Raw genomic sequence first — 26,152 nt, 5'->3', positions numbered from 1 at the left:
GCAAAATCAATTGTCTGTATTGCCCAGGTTGTTCCACAGCCTGTACAGACAAGTGAAAATTTTCAAGAATTAACTATGCAAATATCATATGGACAAGTTAAAAAATGCTTCACATAAAAACGGACAAGTAAGTCAAAATCAGATTTTGCCAGCCCTGATTATTAACATATAAAATTTTACACTTTTGTAAGTCAATCAATTTAATTAAACTCAAAAATAAATAGAAAAGAATCAATGCACAAAAGAAAATACTTAAAATGTAGACAAAGACAGTAAAAGGCACTTTTGACTGTTGCTTGAAAATATCAACTTTTTTACCTATCAACTTTTTTACCAAATTACCTACCTCAGTATATTTACTCAGAAATTATTAAAATGGAAATTTTCAACAGTTTCAGCAAATGGGAAAGCCCTTTTTTCAGGTCTATTAAAGCAAAAGAATCACTGTGTATAATAAAGTATATGACTATGTGATATTATATATTAATGCAATGACCATTGTTTTTCAGTTTCAAGATGGTGGTCTCATCAAGTCAGCTTGATGGATTGGAGGCTCGCTATGCACATATTCTACAACCAATCAAGGACCTCACCAAGAATTGGGATGTTGATATTGCAGCCTATTTGGAAGACTATCTGGAAGAAGTCAGTTTTCCTTCGTAAACCTTGCATTACTAAACTTTTCAAGTAGTTCACATTGCCATGTTTATGTAGTCATAAGTTGCTAGTGGTGACCTTTTTGTTCTCCTATTTTTAGCTTGTCTGTTTGGGCTATTTTATTATAACTTTTGCATCATTGTCATGCAAAAACTTTAATGTAGCCCATTATTCAAATATTTAAATTTCAACATCAAACTTGGAAAGCTTGTCATGCTGATAATCTTAACAAGTTGCAGTTTTTAGACAAGTGGCATAATTCTTAAAGTTATTTTTGGTGTTATGCCCCTTTTTAGCATAGAATTTTTGTCAAAAGAAATTATTTTAACACTGCTTTTTTTAAAAATGCAACACACGCAGCTTGTACAAAAATCATGGCGCCAAAAGTTTCAAACTAATGTAATTATCTTGTATCAGTTTTTTTTTATATCAGCTGAAGATAAGTGCAAGAAGCATTGGAAGTGCTTCCCAATAGATCTATATTCATTATGACATGTGAAGAGATAACAGGTTTTAAATCTACACAGTTTCATGATAGTTAAAATTATACTACAAAACATTCACAACAAAATATTTAAATATCTTTTTTATAAATAACAGTTGGAGCATATGACAATATCATTTGATGGGGGCGTAACAACAATGAATTTTGCACAGGCAGCATTACTGGTTCAAAGTTCAGCGTGTATTTACAGCAAGAAAGTTGAGCACTTTTACCATCTTGTACATCAGGTGCTTGAAATGCTTGCTGACAAGAAGTAAGTTATTATATCACGGTCAAAATTGATCTTCTATTTCAACGATTGACTATGACTAATTTTATCAAATGTGATTTTGGAAACATTGCTGTGTAAAGATCTTGTATATGTTTTGGACCTTTAATCAAAGCCTGCTGGCAGCAACCAAATTTTCAACAGTGTCATAGGATCAGCATGGTTTGCACTGTTAGCTATTCATTCACATTACTTAAATATTTTCTCTGGTTTAAACATATTTATTTAACTTTATTTAAGCTTGATTGCAAAAGAAGTTCTTACAACTTATATGAAACACTTAGGTCATATGAAGAAACATGGTTGTGACCCCTGGGTTGAGAGGCAGACACCTTAACCACTAGGCCACCGCTCCCCTATTGTCCCTTACTTATCAATGCTCATGTCCAGATTGAAGATGGAAAAGTCTTTTTAGATATCTATGGTGATAAGGGTGAAATTCAAATATTTGGGCTCTGTTTTAATAGTGTGTTTTTACAAAAATAGTATTTTAACTACATACTGGATCATTTTCTTTATATGTTATAGTAAAAGGAACAAAAAGTCATCTGTTGATGATGATGGAAATGATGAAGATGTTGATGATTCTGATGATAAAACAGAAGAACAGTTTCTTACTTTAGATGATATCAAAGAGTCCAACAATCCTGATGATGAATGTGATGAAGGGGAGGTAAGTGTTAATGAAGTAAGCCTGGTGTATGTTAGTTAAATGATGTAAGCCAGGTGAGTGTAATATAAAGTAAACAAGACAAATGTTGTAAGATGTAAATCTGGTAAATGTTATATTTAAAGGGTATAAAGCTGGATATGTTGCTGTTATATGAAGTAAACCAGTTGGGTGTTATATAAGGTAAACCCGGTGGGTATTATATGAAGTAAACCAGATGGGTATTATATGAAGTAAACTAGGTGGGTTTTATGTGAAGTAAGCCAGGTGGGTGTTGTATGAAGTAAACTAGGTGGGTTTTATGTGAAGTAAGCCAGGTGGGTGTTATATGAAGTAAACTAGGCGGGTTTTATGTGAAGTAAGCCAGGTGGGTGTTATATGAAGTAAACCATATGGGTGTTATATAAAGTAAACCATATGGGTGTTATATAAAGTAAGCCAAATTTTATGTGTGTTATATGAACTAAACCAGATATGTGTTATATGAACTAAACCAGATGGGTGTTATATGAAGTAAACCATATGGGTGTTATATAAAGTAAGCTAAATTTTATGTGTGTTATATGAACTAAACCAGATATGTGTTATATGAACTAAACACACAGATGGGTGTTATATGAACTAAACCAGATGGGTGTTATATGAAGTAAACCAGATAGGTGTTATATGAAGTAAGCCAGATTGGTGTTATATGAAGTAAACCAGATGTGTGTTATGTGAAGTAAACCAGATGGGTGTTATGTGAAGTAAGCCAGATGGGTGTTATATGAACTAAACCAGATGGGTGTTATATGAACTAAACCAGATGGATGTTATATGAAGTAAACCAGATGTGTGTTATGTGAAGTAAACCAGATGGGTGTTATGTGAAGTAAGCCAGATGGGTGTTATATGAAGTAAACCAGATGAGTGTTATATGAAGTAAAACAGATGGGTGTTATATGAAGTAAGCCAGGCGTGTGTTATATATGGTAAACCAGATGGGAGTTTATCTAAGTAAACCAGGTGTGTGTTTTATTATGTAAACCAGGCTGTTATATGAAGTAAACCAGATGTGTGTTATATGAAGCAAACCAGATAGGTGTTATATGAAGTAAGCCAGATTGGTGTTATATGGAGTTTATCTACAACTATTTTGCTTTGCTGATTACATTGTTTTTTTACTTTTACATGAAAATAAGTATATTTTTTCATGAACATTTAAGGAATTCAAGTTATTATCAGAAATGCCATTATGTTTGTTACCATTAGACGAGGGAGACAAGGGAGAAAATCCATTACTCAGGTTAGTAGTCAACTAAGCACATAGATTAGTTCCCTTGCATTATTTTGTTTATAACAGAATGAATGCATGATAAAAATTTGGCTGTTTAGTGTTAAAGATCATCACTACATAAGAAGAATATTTCAGTGTTTCAAAAATGCTTAAATTTTTTAGAAACCTAATATTCTCATAATTCTTAATGATACTTAATGCCTTACTTTGAATAATTAGTTTGTTTACTATCACAAAGTATTTTACATTTCAGTAAAACAGGTGAAGTGTTGGCCAGTCGCAATGACTTCAAGATGAATACATGTTATATGCACAGCCAAGGGACACTACTCCTGGATCTCTCTCATGTGAGTTTACATGAACAGGCCCTAAAAACACTTGCTGAGATGTCTGAATGTAATCGAGGTAAATTGTTTTGCCTCTTTTTAAAGAAATTGATTTGTAAAAATTGTATTGTACTTGAAATAAATATCCTGATTAGTAGATATTTCTTTCAACTTTATATATGTGCCTCTGTTTATAAATTAGTACTTGAAAAGTGGATTTTTTTGGATTTTTTTTTTGTTAATGAATTTTGGTTAGATTTTTCAGTTAAACTTTGTTCTTTCGAACTTGGGTCACTGAAATAACCTACCTTGGCTCAAACTCACCGTTCGGTTGGCTCATACTACCAATTTCTCAAATTGCAAACAAAGTTTGATTGTATAACATCTTTTTGCCCCACTGAAATTGAGTAAAACATTTGTTAGCAATACAGTTTTAGAGTTATCAAGAATAAGGGTACTTTAATCCCTTTAAGGCTTTCAGCATTGATGATTTGTCTATCTCACCAGTATAGAACCAGGTGAATCTGAACATTCGGTCAGTCTGACTTCCCTCTATACTGTTAATATTTTTGATAACAGTTTTGTAAGTCTTGAAGTTGATGCACTAAATTTTCATCTTGATGTCCCCAAAATTGATAATGGACAGTTCCAAAATTGGAAACTGGACCAGTCTATTGAAGAAATTCAAGTTAAAAGGTGTACAAGTAGTGAGTTTTAAACTCTTTTTGTTTTGCAGGAGACCAGCCTAATGATAAAGATGGAGAAGTTACAACAAATGAACCTGTAGCAGAAAACAGTATGCATAATCTCCCAGGTAATGTTATCATTAGATATTATACAGTCACACTGACATTTCCGCTTTTTTTCTGCACTCACCTTCTCCACCTGTTCTCTTATCCCAACTCTTTGTTATAACTTTACTCAAAATCTAATATTTGTGCTGTAACATATCCCACCTGGGACTTTGTATTTACTTCATGTTAGGAAGCTATCCAGCTGACTTACGGGATTTCAGTGGTTCTACTTAGATTCCTGTTTTTGGCTAAAATAATGCACAGAGGGGCACCTGAGGTCTTCCTCCACCAGTAAAGCTGTTGACTTTTACAGTGTTTGTGCTTCTTAAGATTCAACCAAAAAAAAACAAAACAAAAACACTAAAAACAAATTTGAGATAGATAGGTTAAGATGGCAAATAAAGCATGAGGATTTTATAGCCTTGAAACTGAATAAAACTTAAAAAGGGTTTCTGTTTATTCAGAACACTTTGACCAAATATTTGATGTATATCATGTTACAGAATTTAAAACTACAGGATGGAAATATAAGTCATGGCACTATATATATGAAATTAAATACTTTAAACATTTGTATGCTGTAGCTGATGAAAAATTTGAAAAAAATTATGTTTTACAAAATAAATATTTATCAGGTGGAGATAGTTACCATGACGATGACAATATGGCAGATGAAGCAGATGGAGATCTCCCATTGGCTGACACTTCAGTTAATCAACCAATGGAAACAGAGCATGTGGTTTGTTGCTTTTTTCTGCTGATATGCTAAAATAGGCATTTCTTATTTCAAATCTTTTATAGTTTGAACTTGGGTGTGATTATAATATACTTTTCATTCATCTTGCAAAATTGAATGCTACAATACTATATTTTAAGGGAAAGGTTGCCTTGTTGTATAGGCGTCTACCTCTTAACACAGGTGTTGTTGGTTCAACCTTATTTGAATCATGAACAAGTTTTCCTCATTTCACACAACAGTACTAGGTCCGAGGTTATTAAGAAATGGAAGAATATACACTGAGCAATAAAATTCCTGAGACTTGAGCCAGTGCTCAGAAAAAAAGTTTTATAACCTCCAATGTCTTGTTACTTCCTGGCAGTGGATTTAAGTGTTGTACAGATAAAGCTTTTAATACAACAGTTGTATTGACAAGTCTGTATTGCAAGACTTTAAATGATTTGTTAAGTGTTACACAGATAGTACCTCAGTCCCAGAGATCTAGTTGAACATAACCAATGTTCCTGGATTCTTTTTCCCAGACCTGGCATGTTTATTCCATAATATTTCATGTCGCTTACTTAAATTAGCTCAGCAATGTTGAAATAATGGTCAAATTGTTTAAACAAAAGTTTGGCTATTGACCATTTTCATAATGAATTTTATAATAGATTTTCCCGGGTCTGAATTTGGAACAGTTCAGTAGTAGGGATTTCTATATCAAAATTATAGAAATGTCTTTTACTATCATCAGATAGTTTTCCAGTATTATGCTAACTAGATGGTATAAAATGAATTAGCCTGGGAGCTTTAGCTTTATGGAATGGATATATAAAACAATACATATTTTTTGCAGGATGTTGGTCAAGATGGTTTGAGAAGATCAGAAAGAAACAAAGGGAAAAAGCCAATAACTTTGAATAACAAACCAGTAAGTGTATAGTGAAGTATGCAAAGGAAAACTTAACAATCTTATTTATGAAGTATCATGATTCTTTTTATAATGGTTGTTTAATTACATTTGATTAATTAAAAGTAATTAATGCCTAGAAGTTATAACGCTTGTTACGTGAATTTTAATTGCACTATTTAGAGGAGCTTTGGCCTTGTAGATTAGGTTTCTGCCTTTTAATGTTGTTTTTTTGGGGTTTTTTCATTTAGAATATAGATCCATGGAAATATTTAGATCCTCATGAAGAAACAGGTAAAGTGAAGCCTGTGTCTAAAAAAGGTGAGAGTTACCTTGGTTACTGTAATCCTTAATGATAATAATAATGGTAATTAAAAAATCTTAAACAAAGTTTACACAGACATAAAAGTTTAAACAAAAACCAAAAAACATTTACATTATTTCAGTTGTGGTTTAGCAATAGCTGAAAACAAATTGAAAAAAAATTACATGTATACAAAATTCAGAAATAATTTCGGCACATTTAATAAGTCACATTTAAGTAAGTGATATTTTTATTTTTAGTTTATTCCTTATTTTCTCTTTTTTTATTGGTCACACTTTATTCAACTGGATGTGTATTAACCGTCTGAATAAATTGAATCATTTGATCTCAATGTCCTTTAACCAATAGATTGAAAGTTCTAAATCAGATTTTTATATTAATATATGATAATTTTATAATCTTTATATATATGTGTGTTTAATTTATTTAGGTACAATTTACAAAATGTGCCCAGGAATTGAAGACAAATCAAAGAAAAGGAAGAGATCTAAAAATAAACAACTTCCAGAAGAGATACTGTCAAAATATATTAAAAGAGTTTGTAAGTAAAAAAAGATGACATCAAAATTATTTCATTATACGTAATTATGTTTTCATTTGATATTCCAGATTGGCATAAATTTGTAGGGACTCTTTTTAACAGCTTATCTCTTGAAGAGTGCTTTTAAAAGATAATCTATATTTTGAATTAGAATTATCTTTTGATTTGATCCAAATGATACCTGTATATATGTATATTGTTGTTGCCTAGTGGTTCAGGTTGTTGACTTCAGACCACTTGTCCCTTACCGCTGTGGGTTCGATTCCCGATAGGAACTTTGGAATTTCATGTTAGGAAGTCACCTGACTAGCTTAAGGAATTTCGATGGTTCTACTCGGGTTCCCATTCGTGCCTGAAATAATGCCAGATTGGCACCTCATGTCTTCTTCCAAAGCTGGAAAGTTGGTATATGACCTATACTGTGTAGGTGTGACTTTAAACCAACAAAACAAAGATATTTATATTGTTGTTGCTTAATTTGATGCCATTAGAAGTTGGTTTTTGTGCAAATTACCAGACTAAGATGTATATAACCTACTAGTTATTACACATATGTATCACCTGATATCATCAATGTAAGCTACACATATCAATGCAATATAATTTCAGCAGTGGATGATTCACAAGACAGTCCAAACAATGTCTGATATCTGTAGCTTTTGTGACGGGCATATTTTGTGACAAATGGCATACTCCTATTTGATAAAATTCTGATTAATCAAATGATATTTCAGTGTATTCCCCTGCACATAAGTTTCCCAAGAATCAGCTGAAAGTGCCAACTTTTCCGGATTTTGAAAGACAGTATTGGGAAGAGTTTAAAAGGAGGCAAACCATTCAAAGAGAACAACAAAAGAAGGTTATATTCTGTTATATTTTACTTATAGTTGTTATTTTGCGGTATAATTATATGAGTGATGTGTATTTTATGTGTCTTTAGTTTCAAAATTAGTTGCTTGTGTTACTTTTAAAACTTGGGCCTCCATGAAAGTGCTATTAAGGTTGCTAGGTTCAAATCATTTGCCCCTCCAGCTCTCACTGTTGTGAGTATGAATCCTGTAAGGGAGTTTGTATTGTTTTATGTGATGAAGCTATCCAGCTAGCTTACTGTAGAATGGCAGATTGACTAGGTTGTCTCCTTGTGTTTTTAATAATGCAAGAAAGTGGAACTAGAGGTCTTCCTTCACTTGTAAACCTGGAAAATAGCCATACATCCATGAACAATGTTGATATGACTTGAAACCAAATACCATAAAAAATAATACAAAAAACAAAAACATTTGAATTTTACATCCCCTTTGCATGGTAAAATGCGTATGATGGACCTAAACTGCTGTCACTTGTAAATATAATGGAAAATAGTGCAGACAACAGTATAAAGTTTGGTGTCACACTGCATGGACGAGCATTTCTATAGTATTTGATCAACAGAATTAGATGATGTATTTGAATGAACAATCTGACAATCATAAGATAAGATCAATATCTGAAGTTGATGATGTAACTTGTATGTACTTTTTCTGTTGTGGTTGGATTTTTTTTTTCTACTTCGACATTAGAGAGAAGGTTACTTTAAGATTTCTGGGATTTATTTATTGTTACAGAGAAGAGAAGAAGCTGTTATAGACAATATGGTAGAAGAAGAAGACGAAGGTGTGGAGGATTTACCTTTACAAGGTATTTTATAACCAAAAAAAAAAAATTGATAAAGTGATTAAGGTAATGGATTTGCCCAGATTTAAATTAAATTTAAATTATTTGGAACAGTCCACGTAAAGCTTAAGGGATTTCTTAATCAAAATCAAAGTGTAAAAATTAAGGTCTCAACGGTGTAGAACCTGGTCTGACTGTGCAATTGCAAAGGCTAATCATTTTCAGTTTCAGTTACTGGGCTGCTTACACATTATACCCTCCAATAAGTGAACACTATTCTAACTTGTAATTACTTCTTTTTCTATTTGTTTTTACATATTCTTTCTTGCAAATAATATTATTTTGGTAAAAGATGATACTGGCAGAAAGAGAAACTATCATGTTTGTGCCATCCATATGCCTCTGTTGTAAGAAATTATAAGAAAGGTGGCTGGTAAAAGCTTGTAGTTACATGATGTATATTTTATAGATGCTGGAGATAATGATGATAATGATGACGATATAGATGATTTGGTTGATGATAATTTATTCAACGCTATAGACAATGCTGTAAGGAGTAATGAAACATATATGAATGATCAACAGCATAAAACGTGGGCAGGTGAGTTGTATAAAATTGTTGAAAATAGTCTGATATTTTTAGCTACACTACTAAATAGAATGTGGTGCTATCCTACCAGCCTGTGAGTCTCTTGAAACCTCACAAAAATATCTATTGGAATATAATTGTACATTACTGCTTAAGAACCATAACAATGGTAGTAATTTTCACTGAAGTATTTCCTTTACATATCACAAAAATATCCTACATCAAGGTTCTTGTTTTACTAAAAAGCTCTGTCAGAGAATAATTGATTTGACCATATGATTAACAGCTTTGCTTTATTGTAGGTTTGGTTGAGAAAAATTTCGTATGTTTCATTTGAGCTTGAATGCAAGATCAATATTTCCACAGCCATAATTAAAGCTGTATTATTTCTCAGTTTGTTTGTTCATCCATTCTTGGACCAAATTGAAAATACTTTTTTAGATTTGAAAACACAAGTCTTAGATTTTTTTGCATGTATTTGTTAACATGGCCAGTGTATTATCATTGAATCGCTAGCAAATTTTAGGAATAACTCGATTCCCTAACACATTTGAGGATTTTATGAATTCCTCAAAGTTTCAGGGATTACATGTAATCCTTGATTACACACTTTCCCTGTAACATATACATGTAGGAGTTTATTTGTAATGATTGTTAAAATTATTAAGTATTTTGTGAGAACCACGATGTTCTGTATTTCAGAGACGATAGATGAGGGCATCATTGTAAACAGTTACGAAGATCTTGTCCGTAAATATGTGGTAAGTTATTATCAAAACTGAAATAGTTGTTCTTACAAATTTTGTCTTGTTTTTTAGATATATAGGGGTGTCGGTGGCTGAGTGACTTCGAACCTCGACAGGCTTTTAGATTCTTTCATGTCAGGAAGCTATCCAGCTAGCTTACAGAACATCAATGGTTCTTCTCGGGTGCCCACTAGTGTCTGAAATAATGCATAAAGGGGCATCTGAAGTCTTCTTCAAACAGTTAAACTGGAAATTCACCAGATGACCTTTAAAGTGTCATTGTGACTTAGATCCCAACAAAACAAACTAAGTTACATAAAGAAGTTTAAACTTATATTTTATGTCCTAAAGCAGGTTTCATTTTATGCCTCTGGCCATCCACCTATCTATTTAACAGTCTTGTTTCACATTGAATAAGAAATTATAGGAAGGGAAATTAAGATGTACTTTTACATCAACGATATTGTAAACACAAAGTTCTTACTACCTAACATATTGTAGTGTGACATGACTATATGAATAATATAATATGTAACATTTGTTTAAATGCCTAAAATGATAAATATATTATTGTTCCATTCATTGACTTGTTTAGGTTAAGTCAATATAATCAATCTTGTTTGAAAATGACATGCTACAAGTACGTGTTGGCCAATATTTAATATGCCTTTGTTTGCTTGCCATGATCATTCCTCGCCTATGCATATCTGTCTGTAGTCTGATGTTGATAGCACTGTTTGTTGATCAATAGTATTATTTTAATTACGACATCCCTAAAAGCTGTTAGTTAAAAGTTTCAAATTCAAAGCATGTTTATTATACGGTCAAGGCGAAATTTGACAATAAGTAGTCAGTCATTTGTGGAGAAATAAGTGATAATAGTTAGTTATCCAGGAAAGCTGGCTAGGTGGACTGACGACTGAGATGACGAAAAACTGTATTGAAATTGGCATCAAAGCCAGACGAAACAAATAAACTTACTACTGTAATTGATATATATTGAATTAGTTGCAGACTATACTAGTAGTTCATATTAACATATTTTCTATTTTAGGAAGAATACATGGAAAGTGCTCAGGAGTACGCGCAGATTACAGAATTATCGAGGCGAGTGTCGGAATGGGAAGACAAAGTGTTACCACGGCTACAGGAAGAGGAAACTCATCAACCTTTTGATATTAATACATACGGCTCCTCTGTCATAGACAATTTAGATAAAGGAAATGTAATAAAATTCCAGAGACTCGTTCAGGGAAAACCTGTCTTTGAGATTTGTCGGACATTTTTAGCATCACTCATGTTGGTAAGAGTTTATTTTCAATTTTGTTAAAGCTTCTGTTATAGAATGATAAAATCTATACATGAGTAATGAAAAGAACAAGAAATAAAAAACTGATTGTAAAGTAATTGTACACAATTGAGATCAGATTGTGTATTTCAGTTTATTTATACTCGCCACTGGTTGTCCATATCGGCGAGTCCTACAGAAGAGTATGTCATTTTAGATTTTTGGAGAATAGTGCAAGATACAGATACAGACAGATGCCCCATCATAGAAGCTTCTTATGGTTCTTTATTGTGCCTAGTGTTTACCCACTCATACATAGGACCTATCCAAAGACTGTTTTAGTAATTTTAGTTGGCCGGCCCGGGAATCGGACCAAAATGTCTTGTGCTCTAACTGGTTGAGCTAGGCAGGCTGGCTTTGAGATAAGAACTGTGATTGCCAGTACAAATATTTTTATGCTCACCTCTTCATCCTTCCATGATTCTGTCAAAGTTGACCCTTATTAAACTCACATATTTAGTAGGTATAAACCTTGGGTGGTCCTGTAACTTTAGATGAAGTTTGAAGTCATTGGTAAAGATCACCAATGCCAAAATTAGAATTTTACACTTTGATGAATTTGCTGGTTTGGAAAGCATCCATCTTTAAGGATATGTATTGTAAATTGATTTGTACTGGATTAATTCTTCTTCCAATATTAGTTTTCATCATTTCCTGCATTATTCAACCTTATTTTTAGATTTCATGTATTCATTATTTGATTTTTTTATTATTTTAGGCAAACACAACAAATGTTAGAATACAAGAAAAAGGCAATTTAGAACAAGGAATGGACAAATTTGAACTGGAACTTTTATCAAAGAAAAGACATTTTGAAGAATTACAGGAATACACAGCGCCATCTTTATCACAGAAATAGTTTCAGTGCTTTTTTAATGAGTTTTTTACACATGGTTTTATTTATAAATTTCAGTCAAGTAAATTCCAGATTACTTGCTGGACTTCTTGTGAACAAATCAGGTTGTGAGAAGTGCTTTGAAGCAAGAATATTTTTACAGCTTAAATACTGTTGCCTTTTTTATGGCTGACAGTTTTCATACATAGATAACTGAAAACTAATTCAACAACTGACAAACATTGTGTTGAGTAATGAATGAGGGACATGCCATCATAAAAGAGAGGTCTCACCTTGATGTTATATAAACATTTTTTCTGAGTTCTGTCTTAAATCTCATGATTTTCATTGGTCAGTGTACACTCTGTGGCAGTTTCTGACCAATCAAATACCTAAGATCTGAGTTTGAGCTAAAGAGAATTTCTTTATAACCTTAAGAACTGGGCTAATTTGTCACTTTCCTTATAATCAATGTTATGTTGTTTTTTTTTGATACTACTGGTTAGTTCTTTATAGGGTATTTGCCTTGGTCAGTGTTTGTAATAGCAGATGTTATAGGGAGATACATACATGTAGATATATACAAATGTATGTCAAAATCAAATGTAGCTTTTAACTTTAATATGAACAGCAAAAATAACATTCATATTATGTAGATATTTTTACACTTTGTCAGAACTTGTAAAATTCTTTTGTTAAAAATTTACTAGCCAAATTAAATCTGACTTTCTTTCTTGTTTAATAATTTTTTATTTTCACATTTTTGTAATGATTTTAAATATACTCAATGAACATGTTAGCAATATGATTATAGACACTATACATAAATTATTATGTGTAGTTAACGTTTATATAATTTACTGAGACTACTGTAACATATATTTTAGGCAAGCTATGTTATTTGGTTTTGTTTATCTCATTCATGACAAATAATTGAGATTGCAAGAAAAGGAAGGCTGACTTCATTATTCTGCTTATTGTTTTTTTGTAAGTTGTGTCCCTTTGACCAGACACATGTGTTATAAATGTAAAAGTGCAATCAAATAATCTTTATGAAAGAATAAAGTATGTGCTGTCTTTTTATTTAATTTCTTCTTGCTTGTCATCATTTTGTTCTGTCGGCCTTATTACTGATAGGTAGTTTAAAGATCATAGGGCATGTTGCTTTTGTCATGTCTCTTTGCCAGGATAAAACTTTAACTTAAGTCATAAAATTTCTGTTATGTACATTGTGAGTAGAGTATTTACTTGAACACAGCATACTTTTTGATAAGAACTTTAACATTGTAATATGACCTTGACAGAAAGGTACTGATCTTCAAGAATTAGACCATAAATAGAATGTTTCTTGGGGAGAAAATCGGACTTACTTTAGTAAAGTAAAACCGTCTGAATGGCTGAATGTTCAAATATATATCTAATGATAAACTAATGTAAACATTTTTGTTTTTGTTTAAGCAAAAAGCTGTGTTTTAATAAAATCAAATTTCTAGACCTGTAAAAGGGTACTAAAGTACTTTTGTGAGTACACATACCAAACATCAGGGAATAATATAATTTCAACTAAAGCTCATTTATATCTGTTTTATTTTCTAAAATGTTTTTATACATGGTTCACTATACTTCATGTAAATGCATACATACGTCGATGTCTTCTTAAGTCCCTATCTTCTACCATTTATTAATCTTTAACCTTCTGAATTTGTGTAATGAAACATACAAAAATAATGAGCTACCAGCAGTATAAAGTGTGGTCAGACTATAGATATGCAGGCTGGCCTGGCTCTCTTGGTGGCAAAGGCGAATCACTTAGTGTAAACATATTTATTTAAGCTCGATTGTGAAACAAATTCTTGCAACTTATATTTATCACTTTCTAGTCCACTTCCTGGAACCAACCAGTACTGGTGTCATATGAAGAAACATTGTCGTGATCTGATTAGGGCTCGAATCCATGATCCCTTGGTTGAGAGGCAGACAGCTTAACCACTAGGCCACTCAGTTACAGCAGGTTAAGAAAAAGGCTACCAGCAGTATAGCCCGTGATCTCACTGCAATGGTAAACTGACCTGGCTCTATATTGGTGGCAAAAGATCAACTGTCAACTACTTGAAAGCCAATGGTAATAATGATTTTTCTATTCCGCCTGTATAGGACCAGATCAGTCTACACTTATCGACCTGACTCTATATACTGTAGACTGCTTAATTTATGGACTGATTATAAAACCCACGCATTTACAACAGAATTTTCAAATATGGCGCCATTCAAATTGGAAAAGAGTCAACTCGGCCCTATACCAACTCGGCACAGGTCAACTCGACCTTACAATAAAAACCTATTAGAATATAGATTGTTTAATTGATAAAAATTTTAAGGCGTAAATAAATATACAATAAAGTACAACAAGAATTTTTTTAAATATTAGTATATTCAGTTTAAACGCGAAAATGTTAAACAATGAAAGTTATGATGAAAATATATAAAAAGTTATAAAAGTAGTCCATAATATGGGTCGAGTTGGCATAGGGCCGAGATGACCCATGACCGGGTTAGTTTTTAGATCGAGTTGACCCGGATTCACTCAAATCCATATACAAGTATAGCATGAAAAGTGCCTGGTAAATGTTTTCAATGTTAAAAAAAGTGTCAACCATAAAAAAATGTTAACCATAACTTTACTAAATTAATTCAATAATATATTAAGTTTAAATGAGATTAACTTAAATGGAGTAATCTAAGACTAAATTTGATTGAAATCATTTTTAAAAATGTACATGTATCGTTATGGAAGACGATGATTTTAGTATGATGCTTGCATTCCTAAATATATTCAGCAAGTTTCCATGTCCTTTAACTAGAAACTTATTACATATAGTTTCTGTTCTAGGAAACACACTTGGAACATTTTCTATAAAATAAATACATTTAATCACAGTTAAAAGTTTCCATCCTCTCTGTCAACAGTTTAGTTGATACATTTATACACTCTGCAACATGTAACTTTGTTTCAACACGTGACGTTAAGTGACGTCAAACTATCACAAACTGACGGAGTGTTATTTTCACGTGACGCAGTTAAATATATCCGTTTAGGCACGGCGTTTAACGGTCTTTATTCATGTAACATTATATAAAATGCACGAATTTCACGTGTTCAATGAGCAAGATGACTATTTCAGAAAACGCACAGTTTTCATTTACCAGTACTGTTTGGATTATTCTTTCTGAAAAATGAAAGAAGAAAAATAGTTTAGAGAAAGTACATACATGCATATTTATATTTAACTTTACAGTAAATCTGAAATTGAAGACATTAGATCTTGTAAAATGTCTTAAACAAAGGTGACGGTTTAAACCGCTAGTCTGCTTTGCTTACAGCATCTAAATCTTCCCATGCTACCAGTTCAGACCAAAATCTGCCGGCACAACTGTGCGTGCCGGCTGATCATGACCCGCACTGTTCGCCTTTCAGTTAATATGTATTTTTAAATTTTCCCTAAATTTAAAGAATGGTTTAGTCCAAAATGAAAGATGGGCAAGTCCATTTATGATATAAAGGATGGTAAGGGTAAATTACTTGTGAAGAATCCGTCAGCTCGTGTGTGTTTATTTGGGAACTCCACTGAGGTCCAAAAGCCTAAAAACACACAAAACATAGACGAAATGGGGCATTTAAAACAGAAAGATATGCAAAAGATGATTTGAGTGAAAAGCGTTGTCACGCTTTTCCCTTTTGGGTCATTTTCACAATAAGAATAATTATTCTGGAAAAAACAGAGTAAGCTATTTATCTGAAATTTTGCACCCAAGTTATGGGTCTACAGTTTACATCAAATTGTATATTAATCTCGAAAAATTGATTTCAGCCCCGTCATGTCGAATAACCCCGGTGGAGTCCCTTTAAAGGCTCAGTTAGACTTGCACATATTTCTTACCAAATTTGTAATTCAAGCATACGTACCCTTTATTCTTCCGTCTGTCTTTATTCTTCCTTCTTCTTTTTGATGAATTTTCCAGTTTATCATCCGTAGGTTCTTCTTCTGTCCGTACACATTTCATTCTCATAGAAGATTCGCCTTTTTGTTCAACCCTACAGCGAACTTTCTCTTTGGAATTATTTTTTCGGCATTTTCCCTTCTTACATCGTGTGTTTTTACGGTTCTTGCCCTTCTTTCTCTTTTTTGACTTGGTGTTGGACCATCTCTGAAATTGAAAAACGGCGCAACTAAGCAAGAGGTGCAGCTTTGATGAAGTAAGTGAACTAAATTACACGTTTTCTATGTCCTTTAAACGGTTATGTATAATTTAATTTTTATTTTACCCAAAATTGATATTTTAAATAGTTTTAGTAAGTGTTAACCCTTCTGGGACCCACTGACTTCCCTTTGCCACCAACGTAGAGCCAGGTCACCCTGTACAGCCCCATATTTGAACTGTGAAGTTCCTAAAACTTTTGAATGCATTTTTTCAATTTCAAAGTTGGGCAATCGCAAATACAATTCTGCATACTATTATAGTACACGATAGAAAATCTTGATTTATAATTCAGTGACCTATTGATGCAGGATAAACAATTGTTATTCTTCTTTTCTTATTTACAGGAAAAGAAACCGATCGACAAACTTACTTTGAATTTTTTCTCCCATTTTTGTTTCCATCGTGTAACCAGACTATGATCACTGAACTTCAGTCTATTTAATAAAACTTCTTCTTCACCGATAATAAGATATTGTCTGTTCACTTTTAAAGCTGGACACACACACTGAGAGTCCGCCCACAAGTCTATTTCCCGCCTTTCCTGTAGATGTACTTTACCACGCTGCAAGATCTTGTCCACTACAACCAGTATGACCGTGTTGTTCTCATCTATAGTTGTTATACGTTTTACCATACATCCGATTGCTGTAAATAAATTAGGCTAACTTAATATTTTGTAAATTCATATTCATTTATAGATGACAACGAAAAGAAATATGTTGTATTGATATTGAACCATATTCAACTCCAAGGTCCGCGTATTGACGGAAAGAACATTTCAACGGACTTTAAATTGACACTCTTTATCACGGCAGTAAGCCGCATTGAATTTTCCAGAGCACAGTTCAGCCACAGCAACGTTCCTGGGCAAGCTGTGAAGCGGTTTACCAGTTCATTTTCGCTAGGAACTGATAACTTAAGAGGTACAGTGCGTAGAAAGGATTTCAGTGGCGATGATTAATCACAACGGATGTGACTTGGTCGCCCAATTTTATGTCCAACGCTCGTACTATTGAGCTTGAAATAGAGGTAAAAAAAAAATATTTGAAACGCGTTCAAATTCCGGACTATAACATTAAGACCAATGAGTGAGTTTCGTGTCCAAAAGAAAATATACAAATATTTTTATAAATGAACGACATTCAACTTATTTTTTTCCAGAAAACTAATGGTCATTCAGGTAAGTGTGCGCTGAATAAAACTTAGGAAACAAATGTTAGAGGTATGGGATGAAAGAGACCAAAGACACTCTAATAGCGCATTGTGACGCACAAAAGTCCTCATTTTAATTTGAATAAAATGTTTGTTTTGCCAGTGGTGCTATCGTTTGAGAAATTACCTAATAATAATAAATTGAACTAAAGAAACCATGAAAGCTTAGAGAAGAAAAAAGTGCAAAGTGTACAAGTCCAACTATTGCCAAATTCGCCTCGGAAAAAAACAACAAGACGAAAACGAAACTTCTTTGTCACCTGTGAGATTTGAATACGAGGGAGAGAAAAAAGGCGTATTTGATATACCGAAATTGAGCGTTAAACTACAAAGAGTTCTTTTATTAATTACAGGTAGTCTGTATTTTGTTCCTGATCTTTTAATATGACTTTTATTCGTTTATTATTTTCTCTAGTTTAGAAAACTCCGCGTGTGTTGAAGATTACAGACTTTGATAATAGGAAATATTCGGTATAACTGACATCATAAATTAGTATTGCATGTCATGTAAGAAGAGCTTTTAACTTATTTTAGTATAACTTATAACACTATCTTATTACTCTAATTACAGGGTAGGGTATCAAAATAAAGGGGTGTTTATTATTTTGACCAAATATTTAGCGCGGTTTGCTTGTCTTTACTATGATTTATATGAAAATAACTGTCACTGTAATTATACCGGGGTAATATCTATTACATAATATAAATACTTGTAAAGTCACTTTTTGAAATAAAGATTTCCCTTTTCAGCTACATACTCAAATTATGGCCCTAATTTTGTGATTTTAGGTCTCGGAGGAGTTCCTTTAATACAAAACAAAAAACACAAAGCTTAGAAATGCACAATGTCAGCGGGGGACCAAACTTTGTACTTTTTTTCAGACTAAAGTCGGTTCAAATTAGTTTTCGGTTGAATTGAATACGCAAAATTACTACCTCAATTTGTTGTTTTTCCACCTGGTGCTTACTTTAAAGTTCAGTCCTACATATTATATGTACCGAAGAAGTTTTCCTGGACCCTTATACAGTGTTAAATGGATATGAATATCCCGGAAGTGAAATGACATACAATTTACTTACCAAAATCATATTTTCCTTTCTTATATGCTTTTTTCGTTGGTTTATTTCTAGATGTACATTTGCAGTCTAAAAGAATAAAAGAAAAAAATATAGTAAAATAAATCACCTCATCACAAGATCAAAAAAATGACTGATATGTTTAATGAAAAGAATATAACATTTCATATTAACGAAAGTGTGAGAACAACAACTGGTTACAAATTAATGTGAAAATAACTCCAAGAATTACATTTATAGGTGATTAATTTATTTTATTTCAAATTGTAAGACGATTACCCTTCTTTGGTTTCGGGCGAGTAGTTTTCCCGTCTTCAGAAGCTGGGGCGTTTTCTGAAAAAGAAAACCGAAATGTTCATTTGACTGACAAACAGATTATGTATCTCTCTGAAACGATAGTAGGGTTGTTGGTTTTCTTTTTCTCACTTTCTCCTCTTTGATATATCTGATGAGGATCCGCCCTTAAAACTAACTCACCTTTTTGTTATGTATGGTTTGGAGCCCTTGCGTCCCACAAGTGTTTGAAGCCAAATCATGAGGTTCTTTTACGTTTTACACCCAATATTGGCATCAAAGGTAACTTAAAAACGGCCAAGTGTAATGATTGAAATATACCATATCCAAATTATATCTAGACCAGATCCACACTTGGCTAAGTCTTAACAATATGGAGCGCCACAGTGGGCCAAGTCCTCAGTATTTTGAGCGCCACACTGGGCTAAGTCTTCAAAATTATGAGCGCCACACAGGGCTAAGTCCTTACAATTCTGAGAGTTGCCTAAATCTAATTGACTTTTTTTTTTTTTTTAAATAGCGACAAATCATTTCAATTATGATCTTACAGCGCTTGTATATATCTTGTGATGCTTTTTTCCTTAATTTCTAAGAGACAGAATTTATTTTTTAATGTAGATTGTTCTTAATAATGAAAATGATATAGTTTAGAGAAATAAGACCCCCTTTTCTCGTGACGACGCTCATTTTGTTCTTTCCTTTGAGGAGTAGCCGTAAAGAGATTGTGATGAAAATAAGTTGTTTCATCCAGTGTTATGTTTTGATAGGTAAAAGTGAGGACAAACGTCTTAACGTCCATACAAAAAACGGCTGGTAAATAAAACCAGGTACATCAAAGTTTCGTGTAATGAGTAATTTGTTTGAATCTCGCTTTTGAAGGTGCGTATTATCTTATTCTTCAACACTGATTAAAGAAATAAAGTCAAGTATATTAAACGCATCCCACTTTAAACAAAAAGATCACTTTTCTTTGAAACTGGTTTCATATGGACACATTATCTTCGTTTATTATCGCAAATATATACATTAATTTCTACAGAAAACTAAATGTCTTTTATATATGAATATGCAGAAAAAAAACATGTTTTTTTTTTTTTTTTTTTTTTTTTTTAATAATGATATTTACATTTCGACTATAGGTATAGATTACTATCTTGTTTTTTCTGGATTATCGATTTTTCAGTAATCTGCTTAACTATAGGTTGAAATGTATGATCGTTTAGAAACTGATTATGTTGATTTAAACAATACTGCATACTCATTATTATTCGTTGGGTTCTAATTTTCGTGGTTTTCTTAGATAGGTCAATCCATGAATTTAAGATTCATTGAAATCTTATTTCGTCTGATGTACAATGATTTTTATTATGTTATTTGCATTTTACTTTTTCCCACAAAAAAAACAATCCATGAATTTATGAATACACATAAAAAATCTTTTTTGACAAGCCAAGCAATTTCATGCCCACGAATTTAAGAATTTAAGTGATCACGAAAATGAATGACCAATCATAGTTTTTTTTTTTAAATGAACACACATTGTTTGACCGTCATGTATTTGCGAAAAAAATCAAGTAAATATTATGGGTTCTTCTTAGGAATTTTTACCGCTTTTAGTTTAAAAAAGTTTCCATTGGAATGCCAAGCCGTTAGTATACATCAAAGGTCTTGTCTAATAATTCTACTAATGATATAATTTCACATCGCTCTCATCTTCATCTGATAAAAAACTATTTAAAGTTTCACATTTAGTAAAAAAAATCTGTTTTATGAATGGAAATGTAAATCATGGATTTTATTACTTCCCTCCAAAAATAACTTTAACTGTTATACTTATCAGCACAAATTTAGATGGCGTTCTTTCATCACCAATTTACAAAAGATAGATTCAAAGAAGTTCACACTTTGTCGGTGTCTTTTGAAATCTCTCTTTGAGATGTAAATGTTTTAGGTTTGGCAATATGTAAGGAGATACGCTATTTGATGTAAAGTTGTGAACTACTTTAATAGTTCATAAGAACACTTCAAAAGTGAAACATAAAGGTAAAATCATTGCCCAGTTGCTTATTCGTTTATGCTTAATCAATCGGAATTGTTTTTTTTATATTCACAAGGCATTGGTAAGCCCAAAAATGATATTAAATTGAGTCATTTATCGTGCTATAGTAAAGCCGCTAGATTATTATAATACAGGATTCTAGAAACTGACTGCTAGCAGTAGTGAGAAGTTGATATCTTACTGCTTGTTAACTTCAACTAGTGTCTCGCTTTTGGCGTTCTGCTGCAGCGTTTAAATACATGTGGATTGCTATTTATGTTACCTCTATAACGATAAACGCTAAAGTTTGTTTGAACTAGTCTAGATAGTGTCTGCTTCATGGAACAAGCCAGCACTGGTGTCATGATAGGAAAGCACGACCGTGGCACCAGTAGGGTTTGAACCCATTGGCTTTGGAGTGAGAGGCAGGCACTTTAACGTCTAGACTAACTTTGCCCTTAAATCATTATCTATTGTTACTAATTTACTAGTAAAATATACTTATAAGAATCCAATGTTATCTATATGTCTTTAGCGATAAAATTGCTAGTAAACTAATAAAAGTAAAGAACATACTAGCTGTCAGTGAATAGTCACAATATTTCGATTTCAAAGACCGACCGATTTGACAAACTGATATTGCATAGATGTCGGTCTGTATATAGGGCGACCATTGTCTCTATAAAAAAGCCCCGGCGCACAATTTGTTTGGATATTAGTGGAATTAATAAATAAAAGTCTAAATTCAGATTTCAAATGATATCCTTTGAATTTTCAGACTGTTATATTTTCTTACAGAATGAAAATTTTATCTTTTTGTTTCATACTTCTACATAGTATATACATATAATTACACTATTTTAAGACTTTGAGAGAGAAATATTTTTGTTGTTCCTGAGAGAGGTTAAATTTAATTATTAGTTTATTGTAAAATCTGACGGGCAAGAATTGAACCTGTTGTTGTAAAGAGGTAATTGCTTTGCAGAGAGTCGCTTTGTTAAGGTTATACTGTATTTACTTAATATATAGGAACAGAGATTAGCACAGATAAAAACAGTTACTTATTAGTATTGATATAAAATATATAAAAAAAACAATAACTGACCTGTCGGCATAGAAGACACTATAGCTTCCGGAGAAACACACACTCCTTTGTCATATTCCGGTAGAAGGTTACAATCCAAATCTGCTGGCCAAGAAAAGTTATATTTATTCATAAGGGGCTCACACCCACGCTTCGAGCGCTCGCAGACCGAACGACACGGTGGTATTGCAGCTTTCTGAAAGTGAGGTGTACATATCGGCGCAAACATTGCACATAAGAAAAACAACAAGTCCGCACTGCAGTTCTGTTTTAAAAGTTCACCGTACGGTTCTATAGCCAACCGCGCGTTTTCTTGCGTACTATGGTGAAGATGGTTCGGCATCCTGGTCATGTTGTACGGCATACCCATGCAGAGAGGGATCTCTATGGGTTCACACATGTCTAAGCCTCGATGCGAACTCGCCGAGACTTTAACCGTTAAAGTATGAATAACACCCAATATGATAATAACAAGAACTGCACGTGATCTGGAGACTACTCGAGTCACAGTATGTGATTGTGAACCTAGTGAAGTAACGGCACGTTTTTCACACGCGCTACATCTGAACACCTCCAAGCTCCGACTGCTGGATTTCGCATCAAACACAGAAAACATTTTAACTCGAGCGATAGTATCCTTTAAACTTCTAAAATCAAACAGTCATTCTCTTAAGGCTTAAAGAGAATTGATAGTTTTGAAGTAATCGTCTGTGATTTTTTCTATCAAAAACCAACAAAATACCAGAATAAATGCAGTAAATTTGTTCCGTGTACAAATGATATAGAACAGTGCGCCTATGAGTAAAATGTCGTCTGCATGAAATAGTAAGATCAAATAATCCAAGTTACATAGACAATCTCCCTTTTATACCTATTTAAAATCCTGCACGTGATTAACTTCCATAGCTGTATTTTTTATTTATATATTTTTTTCATTTTTTTTATGTCTAATATTTCATTTAAAGATGTAGAAAAAAATAATTATCTTTACTTAACCACAGCCCATGTTCGGTGTATGAGTAAACCCCTGTAAAAATTTCACGAGATGATTTGCTACAAAATCATTGCAGGTGATCATTTCCCGATTACTGTATATAAAATCTGTGTTATCCAAATATCTATCGTTAAATCTTAAAGCCGCCCATGGACTTGATAAATTTAGGGGCGGGATTTTAAAATCATTTTAAAACGTCAATCAAATTTCTCCATTTAACCAACTAGAATTTTTCAGTTTTCTTTTCGCAATGAATTAAAATATAAAAGGTATATTACTCAAGTTTATGTTGTAATGAAAACCCACCTTTATTTAAGAATAACACGTGTCGTATATCGCGGATGTGTATAAAAATTTGTAGTCACTTTTTTCTGTCTAAATTACATCAAAATTGATAGGCTTCTACTTTGATTATTTAAAAAAATATCAAAAGAAATTTCTTTTTATGTTTGAAGTATTTTTATGAGTGAATTGTTTTCAAACTATAAGAAGTAGCGTGCATATCTAATCATTCAAGTAGAGCGCCAATTTATGACAAGTTTATGTCCAGGCCTTTTACGTGTTTTATTTTGATTTGCGTTTTTTTTCTTCTTCAGATTTGTCACTTTATATATGTTGCAAATTTTTATGATTTTAAATATTTGAACTAACTTGCTGTTGTTTTTTTTTAAATTTATTTACCGAATGAAAAAAAATACAAAGAAAGAAAGGATAGTAGGTAATTAGTCAGGGAAAAAGTTGAAAATATAAATTGTTGGACTCGTTTTGTTTTATACGGTGTCCCGTTAGGGCCATCGCCACACACACATAACTCGAAACAACGAAAACATGAAATTACGATGGTGAAAAGTCGAAATAACTAAATACCGAAACCACAATGGTGAAAAGTCAAAGGTTCTATAATGAATAGCCGAAAGTACGATGGTTACTATTCGAAATAACGAAACCACGATGGTGTAAACACGATATAAGTTCGTGTTTTTCACCAGTGTACTTTCGACATTCCTTCATTATATTGACACAGTACTATTGTATCGAAATATCACGCTAAAACTGACACAGTACGGTTATACCTACATGTAACGTTTACACTGACACAGTACGGTTGTACCGAAATGTCACGTTTACACTGACACAGTACGGTCATACCGAAATGTCACGTTCACACTGACACAGTACGGTTGTACCGAAATGTCACGTTTACACCGACACGGCACGGTTGTACCGAAATGTCACGTTTACACTGACACAGTACGGTTGTACCAAAATATCACATTTATACTGACAAGGTACGGTTGTACCGAAATGTCACGTTTACACTGACACGGTACGGTTATACCGAAATGTTACGTTAATACTGACACATTGCGGTTATACCGACATGTCACGTTTACACTGACACAGTACGGTTTTACCGACATGTTACGTTTAAGTTAATGTCTTTATTAATCAATTTATTTAATAATTTACCAGTACTACTTGAGAAAAATAGGGTTTTGGATGTTTATTTTTTAACACTATGTTTAGGATAAAAACAGTTAGCGGATGATAAATTAATCTACCGGTTTGGATAATCCAAAAATGTACAAAATTCATTGTAAACTTTCAGTTTTTGAGAAAGAATTTACTACAACTGCTGTTGACCTTTTTAAAATGGACCGTCATTTGTTTTTGCAAACGTATCAAACGCAAATATTTATGGCAAAGTTGATTTAAGCAAAATTTCAACAAATTTGTTATTGAAATACACACACAGTAGAAGAACTATCAAAACCAAACTGACACTGACATAAAAACTGAAGAAGGAATCATATTATTCTCAACAGGGGGTAACAATATGGTCAAAGGGGAATTCGTTAAATGTGGGTTCTATCCATCAATACTTAACCGACCGATAAACTACTGTGCAACCCTGAGTGACCCCTAGACACCTAGTCTTTTACTCGTAATCTTAAACGAACATGGATCAACGGAGTCTCAAAGTTTCTTGTATATCTACATTAGTGTATTGACAGTTAATTACGTATCGTTATCATTTTCTGACTAGACGGCCTCTTTGAAGTTCTAATTAATAAATATTTAATGTCTTTACAATTTCACAGTTTTTAGGTTTGAATATAAGGCATATCTGAAAAGTGCGATATGATATGGCGAGATCTTGACTTTCATACAGGAGGTGATTTATAAAGCATTGCGTGTGTGTTTTTTTGTACTTCGCTTACTATGTTATTGCATAGTATAATGTACATTCTTGACATGGTTTCTTATATAATTTACTTTCAACTCAACATCAAAGAACAGTTACAAAAATCAGTAATGGGAAGTTGTATAAAAGTTAAATAAAGAATCTAAATACATTGGACACTGTAGTTACACCGTTTTGAAAATTATTTTTGTTATGAAAAATATAAATCTTATTACAAGATGAATCCTTATTTCTTGATAGTTGCAACAGATATCGGCAAATAGTTCGAACAGTATCATCCAAAGATATCGACAAATAGTTAGTTCGAACACTATCACCCACAAATATCGACAAATAGTTAGTTCGAACACTATCACCCACAAATATCGACAAATAGTTAGTTCGAACACTATCACCCACAAATATCGACAAATAGTTAGTTCGAACACTATCACCCACAAATATCGACAAATAGTAAGTTAAAACACTATCACCCACAGATACCGACAAAAAGTTAGTTTGATCACCATCACCCACAGATACCGACTAATAGAAAGTTTGAACACGATCACCCACAAATATCGACAAATAGTAAGTTAAAACACTTTCACCCACAGATACCGACAAAAAGTTAGTTTGAACACTATCACCCACAAATACCGACTATTAGAAAGTTTAAACATTATCACCCACAAATATCGACATGTAGTTTACCCACAAATATCTACAAATTGTTTGTTTAAACACTATCACCCACAAATATCGACAAATAGTCCGAACACTATTACCCACAAATATCGACAAATAGTAAGTTTAAACACTATTACCTACAAATATCGACAAATAG

At 32.7% G+C, this 26,152-nt stretch overlaps 2 protein-coding genes across 3 annotated transcripts; one reads left to right on the top strand and one right to left on the bottom strand.

Moving 5' to 3' along the window:
* The first annotated feature begins 468 nt into the window (after positions 1–468).
* On the top strand, positions 469–13,249 carry LOC132734583 (condensin-2 complex subunit H2-like). Its single transcript, XM_060721357.1, has 16 exons — positions 469–645; positions 1,258–1,415; positions 1,959–2,103; positions 3,306–3,385; positions 3,630–3,781; positions 4,439–4,516; positions 5,132–5,235; positions 6,071–6,145; positions 6,376–6,445; positions 6,880–6,990; positions 7,725–7,849; positions 8,595–8,667; positions 9,113–9,244; positions 9,935–9,993; positions 11,033–11,281; positions 12,045–13,249. The coding sequence occupies exons 1-16, from the start codon at positions 517–519 to the stop codon at positions 12,183–12,185; spliced, it is 1,881 nt and encodes a 626-aa protein (XP_060577340.1). The 5' UTR covers positions 469–516; the 3' UTR covers positions 12,186–13,249.
* Positions 13,250–13,731: 482 nt separating this feature from the next.
* On the bottom strand, positions 13,732–23,238 carry LOC132734582 (secreted frizzled-related protein 3-like). Of its 2 annotated transcripts, XM_060721356.1 has the most exons (7): positions 22,148–23,238; positions 18,990–19,043; positions 18,714–18,779; positions 16,792–17,066; positions 16,126–16,367; positions 15,742–15,801; positions 13,732–15,388 (listed from the first exon to the last, which is right to left on the bottom strand). In XM_060721356.1, exons 1-6 carry the CDS (start codon positions 22,740–22,742, stop codon positions 15,771–15,773), a joined length of 1,263 nt encoding a protein of 420 aa, XP_060577339.1. In that variant the 5' UTR covers positions 22,743–23,238; the 3' UTR covers positions 13,732–15,388; positions 15,742–15,770. The 2 variants fall into 2 exon arrangements, with proteins under 2 accessions (XP_060577339.1, XP_060577338.1); XM_060721355.1 differs by lacking the exon at positions 15,742–15,801 and having other exon boundaries at positions 22,148–23,237.
* Positions 23,239–26,152: the final 2,914 nt, after the last annotated feature.

The sequence above is a fragment of the Ruditapes philippinarum genome, unplaced genomic scaffold (genome assembly GCF_026571515.1).
Source record: "Ruditapes philippinarum isolate M1 unplaced genomic scaffold, ASM2657151v2 ctg675_1_1_1_1, whole genome shotgun sequence".
Lineage (NCBI taxonomy): Eukaryota > Metazoa > Mollusca > Bivalvia > Venerida > Veneridae > Ruditapes > Ruditapes philippinarum.
This window is presented reverse-complemented; position numbering and strand designations above follow the sequence as displayed.

Coding starts and splice junctions, on each gene's coding strand:
- LOC132734583 (XM_060721357.1), top strand. CDS start 517: ATGGTGGTCTCATCAAGTCAGCTTGATGGATTGGAGGCTCGCTATGCA. Junction 7,850..8,594: donor AAAGAGAACAACAAAAGAAG/GTTATATTCTGT, acceptor TTATTGTTACAG/AGAAGAGAAGAAGCTGTTAT. Junction 8,668..9,112: donor GGAGGATTTACCTTTACAAG/GTATTTTATAAC, acceptor TATATTTTATAG/ATGCTGGAGATAATGATGAT.
- LOC132734582 (XM_060721356.1), bottom strand. CDS start 22,742: ATGTTTTCTGTGTTTGATGCGAAATCCAGCAGTCGGAGCTTGGAGGTG. Junction 19,044..22,147: donor AGTGTCTTCTATGCCGACAG/GTCAGTTATTGT, acceptor TTTCTTTTTCAG/AAAACGCCCCAGCTTCTGAA. Junction 17,067..18,713: donor GAAAGGAAAATATGATTTTG/GTAAGTAAATTG, acceptor ATTTATTTACAG/CAATCGGATGTATGGTAAAA.